This window comes from Protobothrops mucrosquamatus, unplaced genomic scaffold (assembly GCF_001527695.2).
Source record: "Protobothrops mucrosquamatus isolate PMUCROS unplaced genomic scaffold, P.Mucros_1.0 scaffold12, whole genome shotgun sequence".
NCBI lineage: Eukaryota > Metazoa > Chordata > Lepidosauria > Squamata > Viperidae > Protobothrops > Protobothrops mucrosquamatus.
The window spans coordinates 3,210,236-3,233,194 of record NW_015386399.1 but is presented as its reverse complement, the minus strand read 5'-3'; the positions used below and the strand labels follow the sequence as shown (position 1 = coordinate 3,233,194).

General features: G+C 33.4%; 1 protein-coding gene across 1 annotated transcript in view; it reads right to left on the bottom strand.

The window, feature by feature from the left end:
- Positions 1 to 1,244: 1,244 nt before the first annotated feature.
- Positions 1,245 to 22,959, bottom strand: part of CHN2 (chimerin 2) — a 96,154-nt gene continuing 74,439 nt past the window's right edge. The window contains exons 6-11 of the mRNA XM_015810601.1: positions 15,315 to 15,399; positions 10,835 to 11,008; positions 8,823 to 8,900; positions 4,510 to 4,647; positions 4,259 to 4,364; positions 1,245 to 3,290 (exon numbers count right to left, since the gene is read on the bottom strand). Of these exons, the coding sequence (XP_015666087.1) occupies positions 3,119 to 3,290; positions 4,259 to 4,364; positions 4,510 to 4,647; positions 8,823 to 8,900; positions 10,835 to 11,008; positions 15,315 to 15,399 (753 nt within the window). The 3' untranslated portion in view covers positions 1,245 to 3,118. The remainder of the gene's footprint in view (positions 3,291 to 4,258; positions 4,365 to 4,509; positions 4,648 to 8,822; positions 8,901 to 10,834; positions 11,009 to 15,314; positions 15,400 to 22,959) is intronic.

Sequence of the window (22,959 nt, the reverse complement as noted above, 5' to 3'; positions counted from 1 at the left end):
CACAGTTGTTAAGTGAATCACTGCAGTTCCTTAGTAACATGGTTGTTAATGAATCTGCCTTCCCCATTGACTTTGCTTGTCAGACGGTCACAAAAAGTGATCACATGACCTGGGATACTGCAACCATCATAAATATGAGTCAGTTGCCAGGCATCTGAATTTAATCATGTGACCATGGGGATGCTGCAACAGTTGTAAGTTGAAAAACGATCATAAATTTTTCAGTGCCACTGCAACTTGGAACAGTCACCAAATGAACTGTTGTAAGTTGAGGACTACCTGTGGGGGAAAACTTGAAACTGGTGAAATATTGGAGATGATTGCATCATTCTGTTAGAATATTTGACAAAGGTCTCAGTAATTTGAGCTATTTACTTATATTTTTTACTAAAACTGTGTATGATGCCCAGTGATCGATCAGAGCAGCCACAATCACATAACCTCCAGAATGATCAATACAAATAAATCCTCATCAGTAAAATCACAAAATTAAAAACCAGTCATCAATCATAGCTAGTATTATATATTGGGATGTATTGCCTGCATCACAAATACACTGGAATAGAAGTGTCTTAATTTACTGGCTGGATGTCCTTCCTGATGCCTAAATGGAGGTTGCAGGAAATATTTTCTCTTTGTGTCCTAAGAGAGAAACATTCGTTGCTACCTAGGGCTGAACTCTCAACCTTCTGAGTGGGAGATGAGCATCTTTACCACTAGGCCACCATGCTGCTCCAACTATCTTCTGGGGGAAAAAAAGAGGCCCACCTCATCTAGGGAATCAAATGTTCCATATGGCTGAATCAGCCAACGAAGAAGTCTGAGTTTACAACCAGAACTTCACCATACTTTGTCATCTTGCACATATAGGAAGGGCAGTTCCAACCTGGAGGAGATGTTCCCACAATACGAACTGAACCATAAGAGCTTTATTGGTTGAAAGCAGTACTTGAAATTGTATCCTACTTTCAGCATCAATGCTACTGATATGCAGCAGCCTTCCTCTGCCAATGGTTGTTGCATTTTGTGGTATTTTCAGCTTCTGAGTAATCTTCAAAAGCCATCCCAAACACAATACATTGTAGTAATATCCAAGTGTAAGATGATAGAGGCATGAATGAGTGTCACACTGATTAACTCTTGCACATAAGCTATGAAATCTCAAAAAGACATGGAGAAAATATGTTTTTTGTTTTTCAATGAAAATGACAAATGGACTTAACAAATTTATTTTTTTTCCATTTACACTATGGTATCATAAATTACAAAGCATATTTCACTTCACAAAATAAAACCATTTCCATACCATTTTATAGCAATATTTAGTATATAGCCTACAACATTTAAATTTGTGCAACTTAATAGAGTTTCTAGGACTATTATACCAGCAAAATTATACCCCACTGTCATTTGGCCTGCAGCCTGGATCTATCTATCTAGCCCTTGTTGATTTAGATAAAGGATAATTAATATACATTGTTTCCCTGCCCTGTTTGATCTTTAATCTTCTTTCATTATCAAAATTACCCACTTATTTGTTTAGAAACCTATGCTCCCTGAAATAATTCAGAAAACAGTATAATTGGCTTTCAAAACTTGCAATCCATACAAATAAAGAGTACAATTTAACAGTTTTTCCTAGAGAAAATTCTGATTTACACTATACTATCTACCTGTGTTTTAAATATGTGTACAAAAATCTTATGATGAGAAATATGTATAATATTAGAATGAATTGCATTTATTATATTGACAGGTCAGTGTCTAGAAAGACAGAATAAAACTTCCATGAAATTTGATAATGTATCACTTCTCTTTCATTCATTCTCCATTATTAACACATTGGCCAAAATACAATGAAGAGGAAAGGCTTAATTAAAACAGGTTTACTTTTATAAATATTGAACTCATCTGGCATTTAAAAGTAACAAAAATTGAAGTGTGAACTTTTTACTAAGTTCAGAAATATGCAAGAATCTGGCATTACTTATTTTAAACAAAACTATACTGCATTTCAAGAAACAAATGTTAAGTATCATAGTTGATGGTACTGCCAATAATATTTAATTTTTTTTTTACAATATACTTCTTTATGGAGGTAAAATTAAAACAAAAATTATTCCATTTGCCACAGCTCTACAATAAATGTTCAGATGGATGTGAAGTAAAATCTTTTAAAAACCATTTGCAATTGAAGAAATATGTCAGGATAATACTGCAACAGTGGTAAATAGTTTCAATATAGTACTGTATAGCAATAATGCTTAAGAAAAATATACGGAAAATAATCAATGCACCGCACTGAATTATATTTTTGCTTAATAAAAAGACATCCCTAAAGCTAACGTAAGTATAAAATATATTTATAAATACATGTTTTATTTCACTCAGACATATATAATTATGTCTTAGATGAAAAAAATGTATATCCATATAGAAGTAAAACTAATGAACATCCTGATGATAATTCTTGGACAAACTAAAACTTTTTGGGTATTTATTCTGGTTCAAAATTCTGATGATGACCATTTGTTGCAATCTTGCCATTATCTTCTGTAGTATTGCAATGACTAAAGATATTAATTCATATCTTCAAAGTAATATTATGTGAACATTAATTGGTCCCTGTTTCTACATATATTTCTACATAGAAATGTATGTATGTAGACATGGTCTATTTGTGTATAATTATGTTCAAAGCTTCTAAAAAAAGAGAGAACTAAAATATCTAGCAAAATACATTTGCTACACATATGAACTTTTACAAGTTGCTGGGCCGAGAGAGTTGATTGTAGTAGAAATTGAGCCAGAATAAGATTTTTTTTTTGCTTCAATGATCTAAACAAATATACAAAGTTTCTTTTATTTTAATAAGTTAACAGAAGAAGTCTGTAACCTTTCTACACAGGGACAAATTGGAAACAAGGTAAAAGATGAAAAGGGAAGATTTTAAAAAAACTTTTGTTCTTCTGACTTGTTGAAACATAGCTTTTACTAAATATTTTAGTGTACATTTACAAGACACATAAAATGAAACATTGCTCATGATTCTTTTCACGAGGATTTATTTGAGTTTAATTTTCACTGTAGATCATTATAAATTTATAGCTTTGCTTGTCTAAAACAGAACATCTTCGTTTTCTATTAGTATCTGCACAATTAGCTTCTGGTACCGCATATCGTTGAGTGTAGCAAGAGTGCTATCTTCTGGGGGTCTCATTAAAGTAGGTCCAAACACTATTCCCAGATTTTCAGCATTCATAAAATTTTCCTTTTCATTCATGGTAATCCTACAATGGGAAGACAATACGTACACACACACACACACATATATATTTCTTAGAATTGCTTTTTAAAATACTATTTTTGGTGTTCATGACCAATAATGTACACATGTGCTTCTACAACTCAAATTCTACAAATTATTTTGCTCTTTCACAATTCTTTGTATTTATTTACTTCAGGTAATAAGACAACACAAACATTAAGATCCTCCATGGTCTTGGTCTTCCCATCTCTTAAATTCTAATACATCCAGTGACATCATATAAGCATACCAGTCCAAGCTTCCTATTTTTATTTATTATTCTTTTTAGTTATTTTAGTTATTCCATCAAGGAGCACAACAAACAAATTGTCAGATACAACAATGACCAGGATTACACATGAAGTTCCAATTAAACTGAGTTATTACTACTCATGCCTATGCACAGGAATTTACTCAATGAACGGTTAGCATTATTTTGACATTAGACAAGAGGCAACAGAATTCAACAGGATACTGAATTCTATCCATTTGTGGCTATATAGAGAGTCTAGGCTGATTTCCCTTTTTAACTCTATACACACACACACACATACACACAAACATACAGGTAGTCCCGGACTTACAACAGTTTGTTTAGTGACTGTTCAAAGTTACAATGGCACTGAAAAATGTGACTTATTAACATTTTTCACAGTTACAACTGATGTAGCATCCCCATGATTATGTGCTCAAAATTCAGAAGTTTGACAATGGGTTCATGTTTATGACTGCTGCTGTGTCCCAAGATCACATGATCAACTTCTGCGACCTCACAAGCAAAGTGAATGGGGAAGCCAAGTTCATTTAACAATTGGGTTATTAACTTATCAACTGCAGTGATTCACTTATCAACAGAAATTTTTGGCTCAATTGTGTTTATATGTGTACCTGTATATACACACATACACACACACACACATACACACCATAAAACAAAGCAATATAGCTTACTTTTTGAGATGAATCATCAGGTATCTAAGAGTCTCATAATGTGCAGCAGGAAGTAACATTAACACTTCATGAACAGCTTCTAGTCTTTCATCAGCATTGGAGATTTCTGTGGGACACGGTAAATTTCATTAGGGATAAATGTGAACATTAAATAAAAATCTAATTTGGAATTTTATATGTAAGAATTTTAGAACTATGATATTATGGAATGTAATAAGTGATTAATAAAGGAAATCTGTTTTAATACTTACTTGCTGCCTCTATGAACTTAGAGTAAGTATCATAAGTGATAACAGGAATTGGTAAATCTCTGAAATACAGTTTTAGTGCACCAGCAATAATATTTATGTCAGGATATATATTAGCAGAGACATCTGCTTTGTCACCATCTGGAAAAAGAATGAGTATGGGTTTTAAGATTATTTTTTACGGGGACAAAACTAAGTATTTCTTGTCACAGCTTTTCAAACACAAACATATACAGTAGATCTATACATACAGCCCTCACACCATATCCTTGGTGTAAAATGTTTGGAAAACAAAAGTACAGCTTTTTGAGGTAATGGGGGAGGGGAATTATAAAACTGAATCTGAAATGGCTTTGAACTATCATTAAAAGTTTATCTACATTTTAGTTTAGTGTCTCTTTTTTCCTTCCTTATGTCACCTGAAATATATACAATATTATTGTTAGTGCAACTGTAGGAAAATACGTTCTTACACAACTGTTGTCACAGCACTGTTGCTTATCTAATGCATAATATTATTATGAGTACAACAGAGAATCTGTTCCTTATGATTTCACCAATCTGTTTTTTTTTTAAATGCCCAAGGTTGTTAATGTTTGGATATAATAAACTGAACAATATGTTTAAAAACAGTACAAATTAAAAATAGATGAGAAAAGACTGTTCAGCCTCTAGCCAGATTTACACAGTTCTCATGGAAATAGGATGTTATAGAAATCGGATGACAGGACTTCCTATGTCAATTTCAATAGACAGATAAGCAGTGGTGGGATTCAGCCAGTTCACACCAGTTCGGCAGAACCGGCAGCTAATTTTTTGTTGTCCAGGCCCAGAATGGACTTTCGGAAGTGGCATCCACACAGAGAACCAGTTGTTCACTTATCTGAATCCCACCACTGCTGATAAGGCACTATGGGAAGAAATAATCCTTTTAGTGCTCTGGTTTAAAACCTATTAGAGCTTAATTGTTTATTGTAGCTCTATAGATAAACATAGCTAAACTTTGTTTCTAAACTAAAATGACTCACATTTTAGCTGGCTAGCACTAGCTAATACTGTGATACTTTATACAAGTGGAATGTTTGGGACAGATATAAAGCTAACCTGTTGAAAATAAAAATTAAATTTGCAGAAATTATAATTCCTTCTGAATCTTTCCCACTTTGCTTACCTGATTGTATTTTTATATTTTTATTGGTTTTACTGATTTTATGGATTAACCCTTGGCACTAAACCTGAAAAAATACATCTACACTTCTCTCAATAAAAATAATGGTCATCAGGAAAAGACAAACTATAACCTTATCATATTAGCAAATTCATTTGGAACAGTTGAATTAAATTCTGTTATTTCCAATTCAGTGTGTTGGAATTGGGAAGCAATTCTTTAAAATAAGCAGCCTATTATCTGGTATAGCAGAATGAATTTATACATTAGCATCCTATTTGCTATCACTTTTGTTCTCAGCCTCCTATTTATCTCATATTTGTGACAGAGTAGAATTAGTATTCTAAAATGTTGTTGGACAATCCTATTATTCTGTAGTACAATGAGAGTTAAACTGCTACAAAAGTGAAACAAAATATTATTTTTAAACATTGCAGCTGCCACTACATTATTGAAAAGATGGCAAACAAAAATGATCGATTATCCAAGTCCTCACTGCATATCAAAATCACTAACTTACTAAGTAGAAGGGACATTGATAAAAGCAAATCATATTGCAGAAGAGCTTTAAATGAAGTTGATGCATATTGCTCTGCCAGTAATTTGCTTCAAGCAAAAGAAGTAATAAAAGAAGAAAGATTAAAGATTATATCCTTCATTATAGCAATTAAAAAATTAAGTCTGATGAAAATATTGTTCATATTTGCTGTGAGTCATGAGATCCATAACACCTATAAATAATATTCTTGGTGTTTTTTTTTTCAAAATAGAAAACAAGGATATGACACTTCTGCGTCTAAAATGCATCAGCTTCAATTTCCTTTCATGAATTATGAATATACAACATTTAGCTATGCAAAAATAATTGATTACTCTGAAAATTGGGTTCTTTTATGTTTATACATCTATAATACTAAGAGAAACTGGATGTGGAAAATAGTAGTGTAGTTTTTTTTTTAAAAAAAACAGTGGTAGTTATGAAAGCTGCAGTTTTTAAACTCATTGATCAGGATTCAGCAAAGAGAAGAGCTCAAAAATTAGTTACAGCAACATGCATCCTATGTTTCTCTACTATTTCTTCATTTTGTAATGAATGGAAAACTCAACTTCCTATTATGAATGGAAAATGTTTTTTTTTTAAATCAAGAACAGAATTAAAGTGTGTTGAGGAATGGAAGTGTAAGCTAAGAAATAAGGACTGAATGCAGTGCACACACATTTCTGAATTTATGTGCAGTGTACAAATTTAATATATGCTGTGTAAAGGATAATTATTGCCCAATTTGTTGCATTCATTGGTTTAGTGATTAAATACAGAAGCTAGGAGACTGTGAGATCTAGTTCTGCCTTAGCCATGAAAGCCGACTGGGTGACTTTGGACCAGTCACTCTATCAGCCTAAATCTGTGATGGCGAACCTTGTAGAGACTGAGTGCCCAAGCTGCAACCCCAAACCCACTTATGCATCGTCGAGTGCCAGGTGGGTGTGGCCCATTGGGTGGGTGTGGCCCATTGGGTGGGCGTGGCCCATTGGGTGGGCATGGCTGCAGTGGTAATGGCAGACTGGGTGAGACTAAAAAGTTCAATCAATCAATTCCAACTTTGCAAGATCTTTTTTTCCCTGTGAGAAGTTGAAATTGACTGATTGAACCTTTTTTTTTTTTTGCACACGGTGGCGGAGGCCTAAAGTAAAAAGGTTTTATAAAACCCAGCTGAAGGTCTAGGACTGGGGCAATGGCGTACGTGCCCACAGAGAGGGCTCTGAGTGCCGCCTCTGGCACCCGTGCCATAGGTTCGCCACCACTGGCCTAAATGATCTCACCAGGTTGTTGTTATGGTGAAAATAGGAGAAAGGATGTTCGCCACCTTGACTTACTTATCAAAATAATAAAGGCGGAATATAAATAAATAAATAATAATAAAATGGACATTATCCTATATATTGAACAATTGCATGTATAAGCTAGTCTCTAATGTTAACTATAGCACTGATTCTCTATTTTTTTTTTATTTTAAGTCCCATTAATCATTTTTTTAAAAGAATATAGATTCCAGCATTACCAAAACCAAAAGGCCGGTCTTTTGAAGAAAGACATTAACTATAAATAGGCATTCTATTATTATATTTACTATATACAGTATTCAAAGCCTTACATTTTCAGAGAAGTACTCAGACTGTTTGTTTGTAAGTCCTATCTGTGGTACATGTATGACTTGTTATAAATCATTGCACTGTGCCATTTTCAGTCAACCGAAAAAGACATGTCATGCATGGTATGAACCAGGTGATTTCTGCTCATTCTTATCTCTAGGATAGATTGTGTTGCTGAAATATTCACAAGACAAAGATGAATAGAGACATCCATAAAGGTAGGAAATATAATTGTGCAATTCTCTCTCAGTAATAAGCCAACATTACATATGAAATATTTAATGTGAAGCAGGACAAAGAAACAAACAAAAGCTCAGAAATTAGTAACCACAATGAGGCCACTATGAACAAGCTGCACAATAAGGGTTTTATATGCTGGCAGAAACTGAACTGAACAACAATTCAGCAATTCAGTGAGCAACTGTTGCTGTATAACATTAATTTTCATTCAGTGGAAGAATAAACAATCCTTGCATTCTTACTAAATGTTAGGGGAATCAATAGTACTAAATCAAAAGTCTTGATTTTTTAAAAATCAGAACATTATTTATCCTTATAATTTATCCTTGTTTTATAGAAAGCGCAGAAATAGCACATGATAGAGCACTTCCAGGAAGAAGGAATTAAAGTGTGATAGAATGTAAAAAGATTCATTCTTGTCCACAGCAAAGCATCATATGAGCAAGGCTGTAGGCACAAATGAGGGTCCCAGTGGAATATCTACTACTGTAAAAAATGCACTTTAGTTTAGTCTAGTAATTCAGGATCCTGCTACAGAAAGCTTCACAGTGAAGAGCAGGATCTTTCTTTCTTTTGGGATACTATGCATCCTCCAAGTAGGATGCATGTGGTAAATATAAGTTGAAAATAAAAGAATCATCATATACAACCTTCGAGAGAAGTAAAAATTACATATTTGATGACAAAACCAAACCTATGAGGGAGTGCAATAAAACAGAGTAGATATCATTTTTTCAAATCTAAAATAAATTGATACCTCGATCAAAGGCCATTTTGACATCTTCAATATGTTCAGTGAACCCTGAGACTCTGTAAATGCCTTCTGACTTCAAACCTGCAAACCAAAATTCTATCAATTGCTGTCTACAGATACATTTTCATTCTACGTACTTTTTCTTCCATATTTTCTCAGGTGAATTTGCAACTATCTTTTGGCAGAGCTTTCATTTCAAGTGGAGACTGTGGCCTTCATTTAATTTAAAAACTTTCATTTTATTTAATAAACTACACAATTATGTTCTTCTAAGTTAGACATAGTTAATTGACAATTGTTGCTTTCTTTGTCTAGAAATTGCACTAAGCAAAGGTCTTCTTAGTTTTGTAATCCTTTCTAAAGGACAGACCAGAGACGAGTGTAGCATTGTTGCATGTAAAATGGGCTCAGTCACTATAAATATTGTTGCATGGTAGTGATTGGAAGTCAATTTAAATTGAATAAGGATGGTCCTTTGAAACTGATGGCTTCATTCTAAAAACAATTACAAAGGGAATTTTTCTGTTCATCCTTCTTTTATAGAATCCTTTAAACCCTGAAATCTCTTAGAAGACCACAAGCCACTTAGCATACTCAATCTGGACCAGAAACATATTGGCAGTCAGTATAGGTTTTGTAAAAGCAGCAGCAAACTGCTTTTGACAGCAACTTAACTGCCATATTTTGCTTGAGATCAAGCTTCTACGTCATCCTCAAGGAGAGTCTCATATAGTGTCCACTTTAGAGGAAAAATTACTAAATAACTACTAATTACTTCTGAAGAATTACTATAACTACTAATTACTTCTGAAGAATTACTATACCACAGAGGAAAATTAATCATCCCTATGAAATGTCATCCCAATCTAAAATAGCTTTCCATGCTCACATTGTAATTAAATAAAAATAAAAATCACAGACTTATCTGCAAAGCAAAAGATTTCAGGAACTGTTAATATGTTTGTAATGATTCAGATTTCTGTTCTTGGTTTGGCTTATAAGAAAAGGCATTTTAAGTGAATTATATATTTATCTTATATTATAGTCTAAACACTCTTAATTATAACTTTAATATTAAGTTATGTAATTCCTTTGATTTTCAATTATCTTTCAATAATTTTAAATTTAATAGAACTTTTCAGAATAAATTATTGGAAAGAAAAAAAGTTTAAGTGCGCAAAATTATTTAAATAATTAAATAATCTACATTAGCAAATGAAAAAGGAGCAAAAATGTTTTTTAGATTTTCTAAGATAGGGGAAAAATATTTCAAGCTTTCAAAATCTATGCATCTAACTAAAGCTGTGATGTCTCTGAGCTAGAACCAATTACACAAGTCTGATTCAAGTCAAAAGACATAATTTCAAGCAGACTTTCCAAAGCTGGCTCCCTCCAAATGCACCATGGCTGTAAGAATTTTGGAATTCCCAGTCAAAATGCTAACTATCTCAGCTGGGTGCTACAATAGCAACACACATGGAGAGAATGAGATCAGGAAGGTCTAAAAAGAAGAAGAACTAAAAACAAAAGGTTGCTCATCAGTTTTGAATTTCTGATTAATGCCAAAATCAATTTTAGAAATTCTTTTATATTAAAATTCCCTCCTAGTTTTTTCCTAAGCATTCTTGTCAGTTCTATATGGAGAGGTCAGATTAAAAAAGTAAAAGCTTTCTTAAGCTCTAATTATTACACTTGGAGCATTAAAAAGTAGGAACACATTCAGACCTACTGGAAATCACCCATAGATCTATCTTTACACCTAAATCTAACTTCAACTTACTCAACTGGTTGAAATTTAAAATACGGGTTCTTAATCTTTCACTTAACAAAAGTTTATTAGAAAACGAAACAAAATACAAATAACCCCGATATATTATTTTAACCATTTTTGAAATACTTAACAGAATATTATTCAGACTTTAGTATCTGATAATGATTATCAAAATATGGAATGTCAGAATTTCAATAATTCAGAAATTAGAATTTTGTTTAATCAAAACATAAAAAAACCATACCTCTTGATTCAATTTCACGTATGCATATGTCCACCACCATGGGTCTCTGTGCATTGTGGGCCTTCACTAGTGTAGTGAGATCACAGCAATAGACCCGCTTGATTCTCTTAAGGTCTGGTTGGCAATCATTGGGAACATACTTTGAACATTGCTTGTGTACATTTAATCCACAGTCTGTAGAAAAATATTAAGGTGATTTTTTTTTTTGGTATTGTGAACTGCATAAAGTTACAAGTTTGAGATAAGTGGCTATATAAATCAATCAAAAATAAATAGTTGACAAGAGTGAAATATAGATATAAATTGATATACATGATATACGTTTGTATCTCCAAAATTATTTTTAACATATCTATCCTATAGATTAAGCTAATACATAGAACAACTATACTGTTATGAAGGCTGGTTCTTATGCAAAAACAAAGGTATCAGACCTGGCTATTACCAAAACAAACAGCAGATGGTACACTGCCTTGAGCTCTTAATTAAATCTCATAATCTACAGCTGAGACATATATGGTCACCATGTTCCTAGTCTTGGAAAAATGTTAGGCGTCATTGCCTGAAAACTAAATTAATTGCTACATTTATTCAACAAAAGTCTTCATGACAATTTACACCAAAATAATATAAAATTGTTAAAATTAATTAAAATGTAAACATTCCAAATTTTAGAAAGCAGCATAAAAGCACAATAACACAAAATAATCCACACCTTAAAATTCTTATCACTTCAACAATTATATATAATTGTTGTAAAGACCATTCCACAACTAGACTATTATCTATGAAGAATCTCTTTCCTTGATGATTACCTTCTCCCTACCTCAAATGGAAAAAGTGTTTGCAGGAGATATGAAACAAAGATTTTAATGTAGGAACTTGCACATATTAAGTTATTGAAAATGAAGAAATTATGCAAAGTACCTATGTAGAAAAAAAGGACAAAATGGATAGAACAGACTAATTCTGATAATCTGATAAGAAATTGATCATAGCTGGATGCATATAACACCAGAATTGCATTCAATGGAGTAATATCACCCTTACTATAAAATTAGTGAACACATTCAAAAATACATTATGGAAGCCATACGATATTTTAAAGTTATTAGTTGAAATTAAATTTAGACAAAACACATGTGCAGTCAGTAAATAGGACGCTAGACTTGAAGACTGAAATTCAATTTAGCTTTGTTGCATTCTTCATGAAAGAGAAGATCCTAACTCTAGGAGGGCTCTTAGGTTTTCAGCTGTCACTGGATTTATAAGGCAGCTGCAAAAGCAGAGTTGTTTTTTAAAAAAAAATATCTTTGGAGCTACCATGGAGGCCTGAAGAATCATAAAAAAATGTACATCTGAGCTAAAAATTGCTTTTACAGCTAAAAAAAAAAGCAGTAGTACTAAGCAGTCGTGTTAGCAAAGGGAGTTGATCTTATCCGGAGGGCAAAAACGAAACATTATGTTTACAGCAATATTGTGATTCTCCATTTTTTTTCTTTATTAAAAGCAATTATGGAGCTTTTCCAGGAGCAAGGAAGAAGGGAGATTCTCCTTCCCCTCACTCTTCTCTAAATGTTGGGGTGCTAAAAAAAAATGGAGATCTTTCCATAGGAAAAATATTATGGGGAGATGTTTGCGGTTCTTATTTGTGTACCTATGCACAATAAAGAGATAATCAATACATGTAAGTCAAATGTGTAAATATGCTTAATAAGTTCCCTTACATTAGATCTATTTGTAATTTGGGATCATTCACTCCTTGCCTATAAAACTATTGGGCGGGAACAACTTAAGCATGCACTTATGCCTTTGTATGTAGAAATAAGCTCACTGATTTCAATGAGTCTTAATTTTGTAAGATTAATTTGTAAGATTGTATTTAATTTCCTTAATGAGAGGTTGGATAAAATCCCTCCTGTATATTTGCAGGAAAGGGTCTGTTATATCAATAAGTGGAATTCCCATCTGAAAATCTTGGGATATCTTCAGAGATCTCACTGCAATTGTTTATTGATTGATGGAGAATAATCATATTAACTAGGTTTAATTATTTAAAATAATAATAACATGAAATCAAATTTTTGTTCCACTCCTTTAGGAGTGTGACCTTCAGCTCAGAAAATCTAGGTCCCAGATACTAATAGTTCAAAATAATTGTGAAAGGCAGCTTTTCTTGGAACAGCTTACATACTGCAACAAAACCTTTAACACAATCAAACAACATTTTCTCTCCCAGGTCCTTGTGAAGGACTAGATATGTTAAAAATGCCAAATTCAGTCTAAACATCTGGCTGACAATGTAATTAACCGTAATAATAATACAGTGTTTTTATGAGCACATGAAACATGGTCCATTCACTTGAACTTAAAAAAATATTGGTTTTACATCCATAAGTAAACTTTATATTCTTTAAGTCAAATACCATCTAATGTATTGTTATTATGTTAACTCTAAACAAACCCAGCCAGTGTAAGAATTCTCACTAGAAATTTCTTAGAGTTAATATTGCTTTCTTAGAGTTAATATTAGGAATTAATTAATCAGGACATTAAGTTTTGTATGAAAGAAACATACTATTTCTTAGGTTACACTTTTTAAATAACAAACCAGCAGTACATAATATATTTAACACTTTTATTTCTATATTTCATACAAAGAAAACAATTTCTCAAATCCTAAGATCATATTTCACTTCTCCACTACACTGATATTTCAACTGATGACATCTGGATATGTTGGGATACAGATATATTAATTATGAATTTTGGAATTTGTAACTCTAGCACATCTGCAGCTGTAAATATTGGCACTATTGTGTAAGGACAGTCTCTCTCTCTGTCTCTCTCTTTCTCTCTTCCTCCCTCCCTCTCTTTTACAAGCATGTTATTTTAGATAAGATGAGATCCCTTTGGTTAGCTAATTTTGTAAGATAAGAAAAGGAAGCAATATGTTATGCCATAATCATGGTTACATTTTTACTGTCAGGAAAGACCTCTATGACTACAGCAACTTGGCCAAATCTGAGTATGAGCCACCTTGTTTTAGTGAGAATATCACAGGAAATGGCAACTCTTTATTATCTCATTTGATCTCAATAAATTTTGGTTTATTGGTTTTTTGGACCTGGTTCACGTTTGAATGGTGCATCTAATAATCCAGCTCTGTAGATTAGACTAGGAATTCCAAAACCATCAGGGATAAGGAAATGGCAACTACTTCTGAATTTTTGCAAGAAAACAGTACAGGTAGTACTATTAGATACAATCATTCAAAATTATAACAGCACTGAAACTGGTGACTTATGACTGGTCCTTGTGCTCCAAATGGGTACTTGACTGCAGTGTCCCAGGTCATGTGATTGTCATTTGCAACCTTTTCAGCTGGCTTCTGACCAGAAAAGTCAATGAAGGAAGCTGGATTCACTTAACAATAAAGTTAAATCAAGTGCAACTCACTTAACAACTACCTTATGTCAAGTGTGGTCATAAGTGGAGGACCATCTGTATGGTTATAAATACATACCCATAAGGTTACTACTTCTGTTTTAGAGAGCTTTACTTTTATCTTTGGGAGAAGAATGCTCTTGCTAGCTATACTCTGAAATATTTTCCCTTTGGAACTGGGACTTATTAAGTTTCAGTTAATATACAGCATTCAGTAGATGTTCTCATTTAGCTACATGGCATATAAAGCTTTATCTTTTAATTCTTTTCACATAAGAACTTTGTTAAAAGTTCAAGACATGAGAAAAACTACTATTGATGCATTCTAGATATTTGTAGGTATTTCAATGCAAACCAATACCAATGTGAAAGTATCTCAAATAGTGTGCCAGCACTTAGAAGCCAAGTTAGCACTGCTACTTTTATTGTACTTCAGAAATTTCAGGATAAATAATCCAAATGCATTTTCAGCAAATTTCTGATATATTTTAACAAGTCCCTTAATAAATAATATTGCTACCTTTATCATTAAAAATCTTCTATTTCATAAAAGGAAGAGAGGAAAAAAGAGAGAGAAATTCAGTTAGGCAGCTGACTGCATGAAAGGAGATATCTGTTTCAATGCAGCTATCATTCTTACTTTATTCAGGTTGGATCTGCAACTATATTGTTATAATTTTTTAAACTTTTCATAAACATTCAAGCTGAGACTAATGTTCCAAATTTGCTCTTTTAACAGAGAACTCAAGATAATAAACATATCCAACACACCTTCCTCCTCTTATTTTCCCCACAAGAACCACCCTGTGAGGTGGATTGGACTAGGATGAGAGAGAGTAACTGGCCCAAAGTCACCCAGCTAACGTTCATGAGTACGGTGGGACTAGAACTGACAATCTCCTGGTTTCTAGCCTGGTGCCTTAACCATGAGATCAAAGTAGCTCTTATAGGTTGGCTACTCTTAATGGTCATTTAAAAGAGATTTACATTTATTTTTTAAATAAAGCAACACAGTATTTATATTTATAATTACCTGAACATCTTACACCCTGAGCAATGAGTCCCCACATGAAATTGGCACAGTATTCGCACCAGTGTGGACCCCGAAATGTGTGGACCTGCAAAACAAATAAGAAACAAAATCCAAGGTAACTGAGTGGCAGAAGGCCTGGCAGATGGAATATGAAGAAACAGAAACAACAATACATTTAGTTAAGAACAAATGTATAGTTAGCTCTGTTCCAAGGACTGAGGATAATGAGTCAAGGGAAAAGAAGACTGTATGAGCATCAGAGTTTTCCTTCATTTCATAGGCAAAATAAATTATTTTACATGAAATAAATGAGTTATGTTGTTTGACACTTATTAGTGAATATGCGGGGTGGGGGGGTTGAGATTTAGCTTAATGACTTGTAATATAGAAGTTCTCAAATTCAAACCTTTGCAATCATGGATGTTGTTGCTAATAAATAAATACAGATAGTCCTGGCTTAGCAATCACTCATTCAGCAACCAACCTGAAGAGGGAGACTTATGATTGGTCCTCAAAGCAGTGTCCCCAAAGTCACAATAATTGGGAATTGGTGCTTGACAACCAGCATGCAATTACAATCTTCACATGATCACAGGACTGGCCTTTGCAACATTCATTGCTTCAACAAAAAAAAAATGAGGGGGGAGCTGGCAATAAGTCGCAAGTTGCAATCATGTGATAACATGCTTAACGACTGCACAATTCACTTAATAACTGAGACTGAAACTGCATGATTTTTTGCATTACAACTGTGTCATTAAGCAACATTCCAACTTTGGTTGCTAACTGAAGACTGTCTGTAGTGGGATGCTCACTGCAATGTAAACCTTTATGCTGAGAAGAAATTGGTTTACTCAGTTCTCAAGAAGCCATCACTAGATCCCAACATACTAAACAACTTTTATATACTATCCAATCTTCCTTTTTGGGGGAAGGTTGTTGAGAAAATGATTGTGCAACAGCTTCATAGGATTTTGGATAAAGCAGATTATCTTGACCTCTTTTAGTTGGATTTCAGACCAGAGTATGAGATGGAGATGGCACTGGTTGTCCTTTTGGCTAACCTCTTGTTGGAATGGGATGGAGTTAGTAGATCTACCTTTGATCTACTTGACTATTTAGTGGCTTTTAAAACCATCAACCATGGTATCCTTCTGGACATGCTTCAGGGGTTGGGATTGCTTACACTGAATTGTGCTGGTTCTCTTACTTCCTTACAAACTGGTTCCAAACTGGTTCCAATCAGTGTTAGTTAGGAATGAGAAGAACTCACCATGTACCTCCTCCAAAGGTGATTACTCCAACCCTGTGGGCTTTCTAGAAGATCATTAAAACCTGGTTCTGCCATTGGACTTGGGGATCCAATGGAAGAGGGTAGTTCATAAATGACTCAGAATCACAATATGTGTTATTCTTATTAAAGTTTAAACTTTTAACTAATTTTAATGTTTTTGTTTTTAATTATTTTTTTCTTTTAATTGTGTGCACCTACCGAAGCACAAATATGAGATGGGCAGTTATATAAATTTAATTAATGAATGAACTTGATGCCCCCTAGCCAACTAATAAAACCTCATGCTTGCTGAAAATGCTAGTTATTATAGCTGAGTAAGTCTGGAGGATGCACAGTGAAACCAGATTGAATTGTGTTTATTATTGAATCACAGTGTACATAGTTGTTTGTTTTATAACAATCACCAGACCTAAATGGTTTACTTCTAGTTAATAGCTGCCATGAAAAAATAGATGCTGAGGCCAAATCTACACAATCCACAAAGATGCTAGACAACTTCACTCATGTGCAAGGGGATACCTTTTCCAATATTCTCACTAAAAATATATCTGCCAATAAATAATAACAGACGCAGCATGGTTACTGTAAGATTTCTGGCTTCCATAAAATTACTGTAATATGTAATCTGGTCCTGTTATATATGATTGTACTATTCAGAGTATACAAAATGCATCATAATGGAAAAAAATTAAGGGCTTTTTTCCCCCAGTTCTTCACGGTGAGAAAGAATTGGACAACCCTTTGAAGAGGATACAGAAGGAATCTCCTTGTGGCTTCAGGTGAGGGTATCAAGCTGCAGATGAGACCGAAAAGTGTTTAAGAAAAAGCAACAACTTTTTCATTGAAATAAATTATCTAATTAAATACTCTGAATTAAAGTCAAACAAGAAGTCAAATTCTGAAAACTGTACATTTTTTGTGCCACACTAAGATGATGCATAATAGATAGTTTACTCATGTTTCCTAAACTCAAATTATAATGCTGCTCATGGTCTTTAACCAAATACCAAATGATAATCTATACGTATTCAAAGTACAATATTTTAGACAAAAATACCGACATACTTGCTTTAAGATCATATAAACACTAAAGATTTTTAAATTGGTCTATCTAGAAAGGAGTTATACCTAGACACAGAAAAATGCTTATCAAATTCAGAGTTAAGTAAGAAAATGCCTTGGTTTCATCATGTATTTGTTGGTTTTTTTTTACTATATTTGTTGGTTTTAGAGGCAGTCCCTGGGTTAAAAACTTCTGATTTAACAACTTGTACTTATGAATAGACTGTTATTCAGCCTATTATATTAAAAATTTGAATTATGTATAAAGATTCATAGTAATGAATACACACACACACACACACATTGCTTTATGACATTCATGATAACAGTGTGAAGCTTCAGTTGTTCATTGGCCTGCAGAAGGAGAATGCCACATGCCATTTTGTATACTATGCATTAAGAGAAACATTTGGCTAACTGATGGTAATTAGGAACTATATGTACTGTTCTGACTTACCTACAAATTTGACTTAAAGACAGACTTAGGAACAAATCTTGTTCACAATCTCATGTTATTTTGTGACTTACAACCACAATTGAACCCAAAATTTATGTTGCTAATAAGATGTCTGTTAAGTGGGTTTTGTCCCATTTTACGACCTTTCTTGCCTCAGTTGTTAAGTGAATCACTGCAGTTGTTAGTAACCCGGTTGTTAAATAAATCTGGTTTCTCCATTGATTTTGCTTGTCAGAAGGTTACAAAAGATGATCACATGACCCCAGGAGACTGCAACTGTCATAAATAAATATGAGTCAATTGCCAAGCATCTGAATTTTGATCATGTCCATGGGGATGCTGTAAATGGTCATAAATGTGAAAAACGGTCATAAGCCACTTTTTAGTGCTGTTGTAACTTTTAAAAAAATGTTATAAATCGAGGACTATTTACACTGGATCTTTTCTTAAATTTGGCACGTTTAACAATATTTAATAAATTCTAATGAAAAGGAATACTGCAACTATTGTACAAACTTTTATATTACAGGGTAATAATGCTGGCTAGGAATCTTATATTTGAGGGTGGGCCAGACAATGTCATGTACATGGTAGGGTTTGGAGTTTCCAGAAGTTTTGTGATTCATTCTTAATGTGTCTTCAGTTTGACTTCACAAAAGTTTCTATGTGTTTTCTGCCTCTGAATGGCAGAAAGTAATACCATCAATTTTCAGTTAGATTTATATAATTAACAGCAACACATAATCTATGGATAATAGATAATAGGCTTATTATGACTTTGCTCAAAGTGAATAACAGGATATTTGTGCAGATATTCAGGGACAGTTTGGCTGTTACTGATTCTTGAATGTTTCAATCAACTATGCAAATACAAACACACTATTTTTGTTTTCTTATATTTTCCAAGTTGCATAAGTAAATTTGTTTCATTCAGACGCCAATATACAGACAGATTCTTATTCAACAAAATCACAGTAACTGCCATTTGATTACAAATATGCAGAAAAAAATAGGATAGGGAAAGAGAGGAAATATTATACTAGTCTTAATTCTGCAATGGGGGAGCTAATAATAAAATTTAAAGTGTGGCCATGGCTAAATCATTTAGTCATTTGCTAATCTAAATCATTTGCTTCATGTTTAGATCTTTGCCCTAAAAAGGTACTTCAGACTCATTCTGATCTCAAACAGCTGGCCAAGATGGTTAGAAATGCTGATTGTCCTGCGATGCATAAATATGCATGAACAATTATATAATCACACACACACACACACACACACACACACACACACACACACGTGTATCTTCATATTAGGAAAACTGAAACCTGTTGCTAAACTGACAGCTGCAATTTTACATGGGACCCTCATGGACCTGAAATATAGAGACAGAGGCATGTACCAGCTGTATTATGACATAATTTAATGAAGAATGTTAAATTGATTATTCCAATATGATGATATGGAATTGCTAGTCATATTCCAGATTAATCTGGCTAGGACTCTAATTATTTTGGAGTTCAAGTACATTTGTCAAGATATTTGGCAACATCAATTATTATTAAACATCTCTGGGCAAGGGCTGAGGCCAGAATCTTCACTATATTCTTTGATAGCATCTATTTTAAATTTTTAAAATTATTTCATATCTTGGTCAAGGATTATAATAATTAAATTTTTCACCACTGTTGTAATGTGAAATGTTTTTGTCAGATATTGCTAAACAATACAAGAAATAGTCTACCTTTGGACTCTTCTGGCTTCAAATTGTTAATATATAATTTCCCATTAAAATATCAAAATATTAAAGAAAATCAGTAAATATACTGTTTTGTACTGTAAGAACACAAATATTACAAAATAAAATGTTAATTATAAGCCACCAATTTACTAAAACAACAAAGCCAATGAAACATGCATACCCATACAACATCAAAAATGCCAATAAAAGAGTTCAGTTAAATAAATTTAATAAATAAGAAAATATGTGTCAATTTGTTGCCTGTCTTTATAGTGTATATTTGTTTGATTTATATAGCACATTCTGGGCAATAAATAAAAACAAATAAAATACACAATGTGAAATAAAAACACATAGCAGCTGAGCATCATAAAATAACTATCTGCAAGGCCAAGCTGGAATAGTGTTCTCCATTATTGCTGTGGCAGAAAAGGTCCTTGCCCTGGGCTCCACTAACCAATAGTTCTTAGCTAATAGCACCTGCAGCACACCCTTCCTTCCGGACCAGCAGATTTTTCCAGATGGGTAGAATCAATTTGGGAAAAATGGTCACATAAGAAACCCAGCCCCAGCCCCATGAAAACTTTAAAAGTAACTACCAGTACCTTGAATTGCACCTAGAAGGACACTGAAAACCAATACAGCATGCAGAATATGATGTCACATATGCCGAATAACTAATGCCATTAACTACTTCCAAGTGTTCTTCAAGGGCAGTCCCATGTAGAGCATGTTCCATGAGCCAGTTGCCCAGGCTGTAGTTAGTTTCTTCACAGATTGAAATTAATATGTTTTAAACCGTTTTTAAACATGTAATACATTGCTGATTTAGGAGTATTAGGAAGTTAAGTCTAAGCCTAGGTCAGTTCTAAAGGTAATCTAGCCATGAGAAATCTAACACTTGGGTCCTGAAAAACTACTAAATGTGCAGAATCTGACGGAATAAGAAGGCATTACCAAAATTGCCCATAAGGCTGCACAAGTGTATTTACTTAATATATCTCTATAGCACAAAATCTTCCAGCTATTCTCAGTGTTTTACAATAAACAAGGGAAAAATAAGGTGTTCTATTGCAGGTTCCTAAAGACCAAACCAAAAGTGTACATTCAATGGGTCTTTGCTCTTATATTAGGCAGCCTATTAAAATGGGTTCAACAAAGTTTTATGAAGGGTATTTTTAAGGCAACCTGGAAAACTGTCAATGGAAGGGGGCGAGAAAAAAGGGGAAAAATCATTTACAAGGAAGATATACTGGAAAGATGAAATAAAGGAGGCAATTTCTTCCTAGGTGTCTCATGGGAATTTAAATTCATTACATTAAATTGAGACTAACATAATGATGTGATAATAGCAGGGAAAAAAACAGGTGGAAAGCTCTTAATGATTTCGTTCATTTCCTCCCGCTCTGCCTCAAAACATTTGCTCATGACCTTGACAGATAAAGCACTCTGAATAATATCAACAGATGGAATTACTGGGACCAGAAGTGTACAACATGTATGGGAAAAATTAGCATGTGAATCAAGCACAGGATATTGTTGGCTGGTTAAAAACTTTATTTAGACTCAATCTAAAAACATACTGAAGGTCTATTTATAAAGTGATAGGTTCCCTTAATTTTTCATCATTGTCTCTCTGAATGGATGAATCTTTTTGCACTTGGCACAAAAAGCAATTCAAACATAGCCATTATGACAATCTAAGTGTATATACTTCAGCCTAATAAATCTGTAGTACTTGTGAACATAAGAGTTAATTTATCAGCTGAAGCCTCAGAAGAGTTGGTAAGGCCCCCAGATACTCCTCAATTGAAGAAACTCTAGTCTTTTTAAATACAACATAGTATTGTCTCCTTTCTTACATTGAACTGGTTTAAAAAATTTCAAAGTATTTTTTAATAAAAAAGCATCAAATATTTATTATAATGAGTTTCTTTGAAATATGTTGAAACTCTTTCTTTTGTCCAATTTTCTCTTTTATATAAACAAAACCAATCTTAGAATATAGGACAACTTAAACAAAGTTAATTATTAAATAATTGAATTTTGGAAGAGAACTTGAGATTGAAGAAATCTTTCCTTTTTTTTGTAATCTAAGTGTATTTGAATGAGTTGCACTGTGCTAGTTGAAAAAATCAATCTCTTCAGCAATCCGAAGGAGACTAGAATTCTTTCCAATCATTAATTACATATTTTGTCTGATAGGTTGTTGCTCTGATAAGTAAATTACAACTTTAATGTCAGTATTATGCTATGTGGGAAAATAATCTAAATAGTTCTCTTTAAAATTGAGAAGAAATTACCTGTTATCAGAAGCTAGGAACATTAAGTTTGTTTTAAATTTCAATGCTCCTATTAAAAATGACAGAGAAAAGATCAAAATAGATCAAATTCCACTTAAACAGAGTATAAAAGAACATATGATGACTATCAAATTGTTATGCCTTGGATGTTATTTCTCAGAGTTCATCCACACATCTGCAATTGCCATGTCTTTTTCTCATCCTGGAGCTTGCTGTCACCAGTGTGCTGTTGTACTGGGTATCTGAAACAGGACATTGCTGTGTTGCTCTCTTTACAGCTTTGTTGTAGGATACTGGTGAGACAGTGATCAGTGATTTGTCCATTGAAATTCTAACATCACTAACTGCAGGAAAAGTTGCCCCTAATCGCTGAATATAATGCATGCTCAGATTGCTTGCATGACTCCTCCTCCTCCTCCTCCTCCTCCTTGACAACCATTACATGGGAACAAAGAGTTTGTTTCCCTTAATTGCAACTTACCGCTCAGCCAGATTTGTACTGTCCTAATGAAGTCTCCCATTATGAGTATTTCAGTTTTGACATATAATAGATGTGCGAAGCTATAAAATATTCTTGCATACAATCACATAATTATTCCAAAATGACTGCAAATCCGTCATTCAGTTAATCTACTGACAATCAGCAGCAAAGAGTTAGAGCTTTCTATCTTTTGGCTAACACCCATCTATTGGTTGCCCACATTTGTGCTGGAAAGATACAAGCCGTTGGATAATTGTTGCTGAAAAGCTGAAGTGCATAACAATTATTTATATCAGTATACATGTAA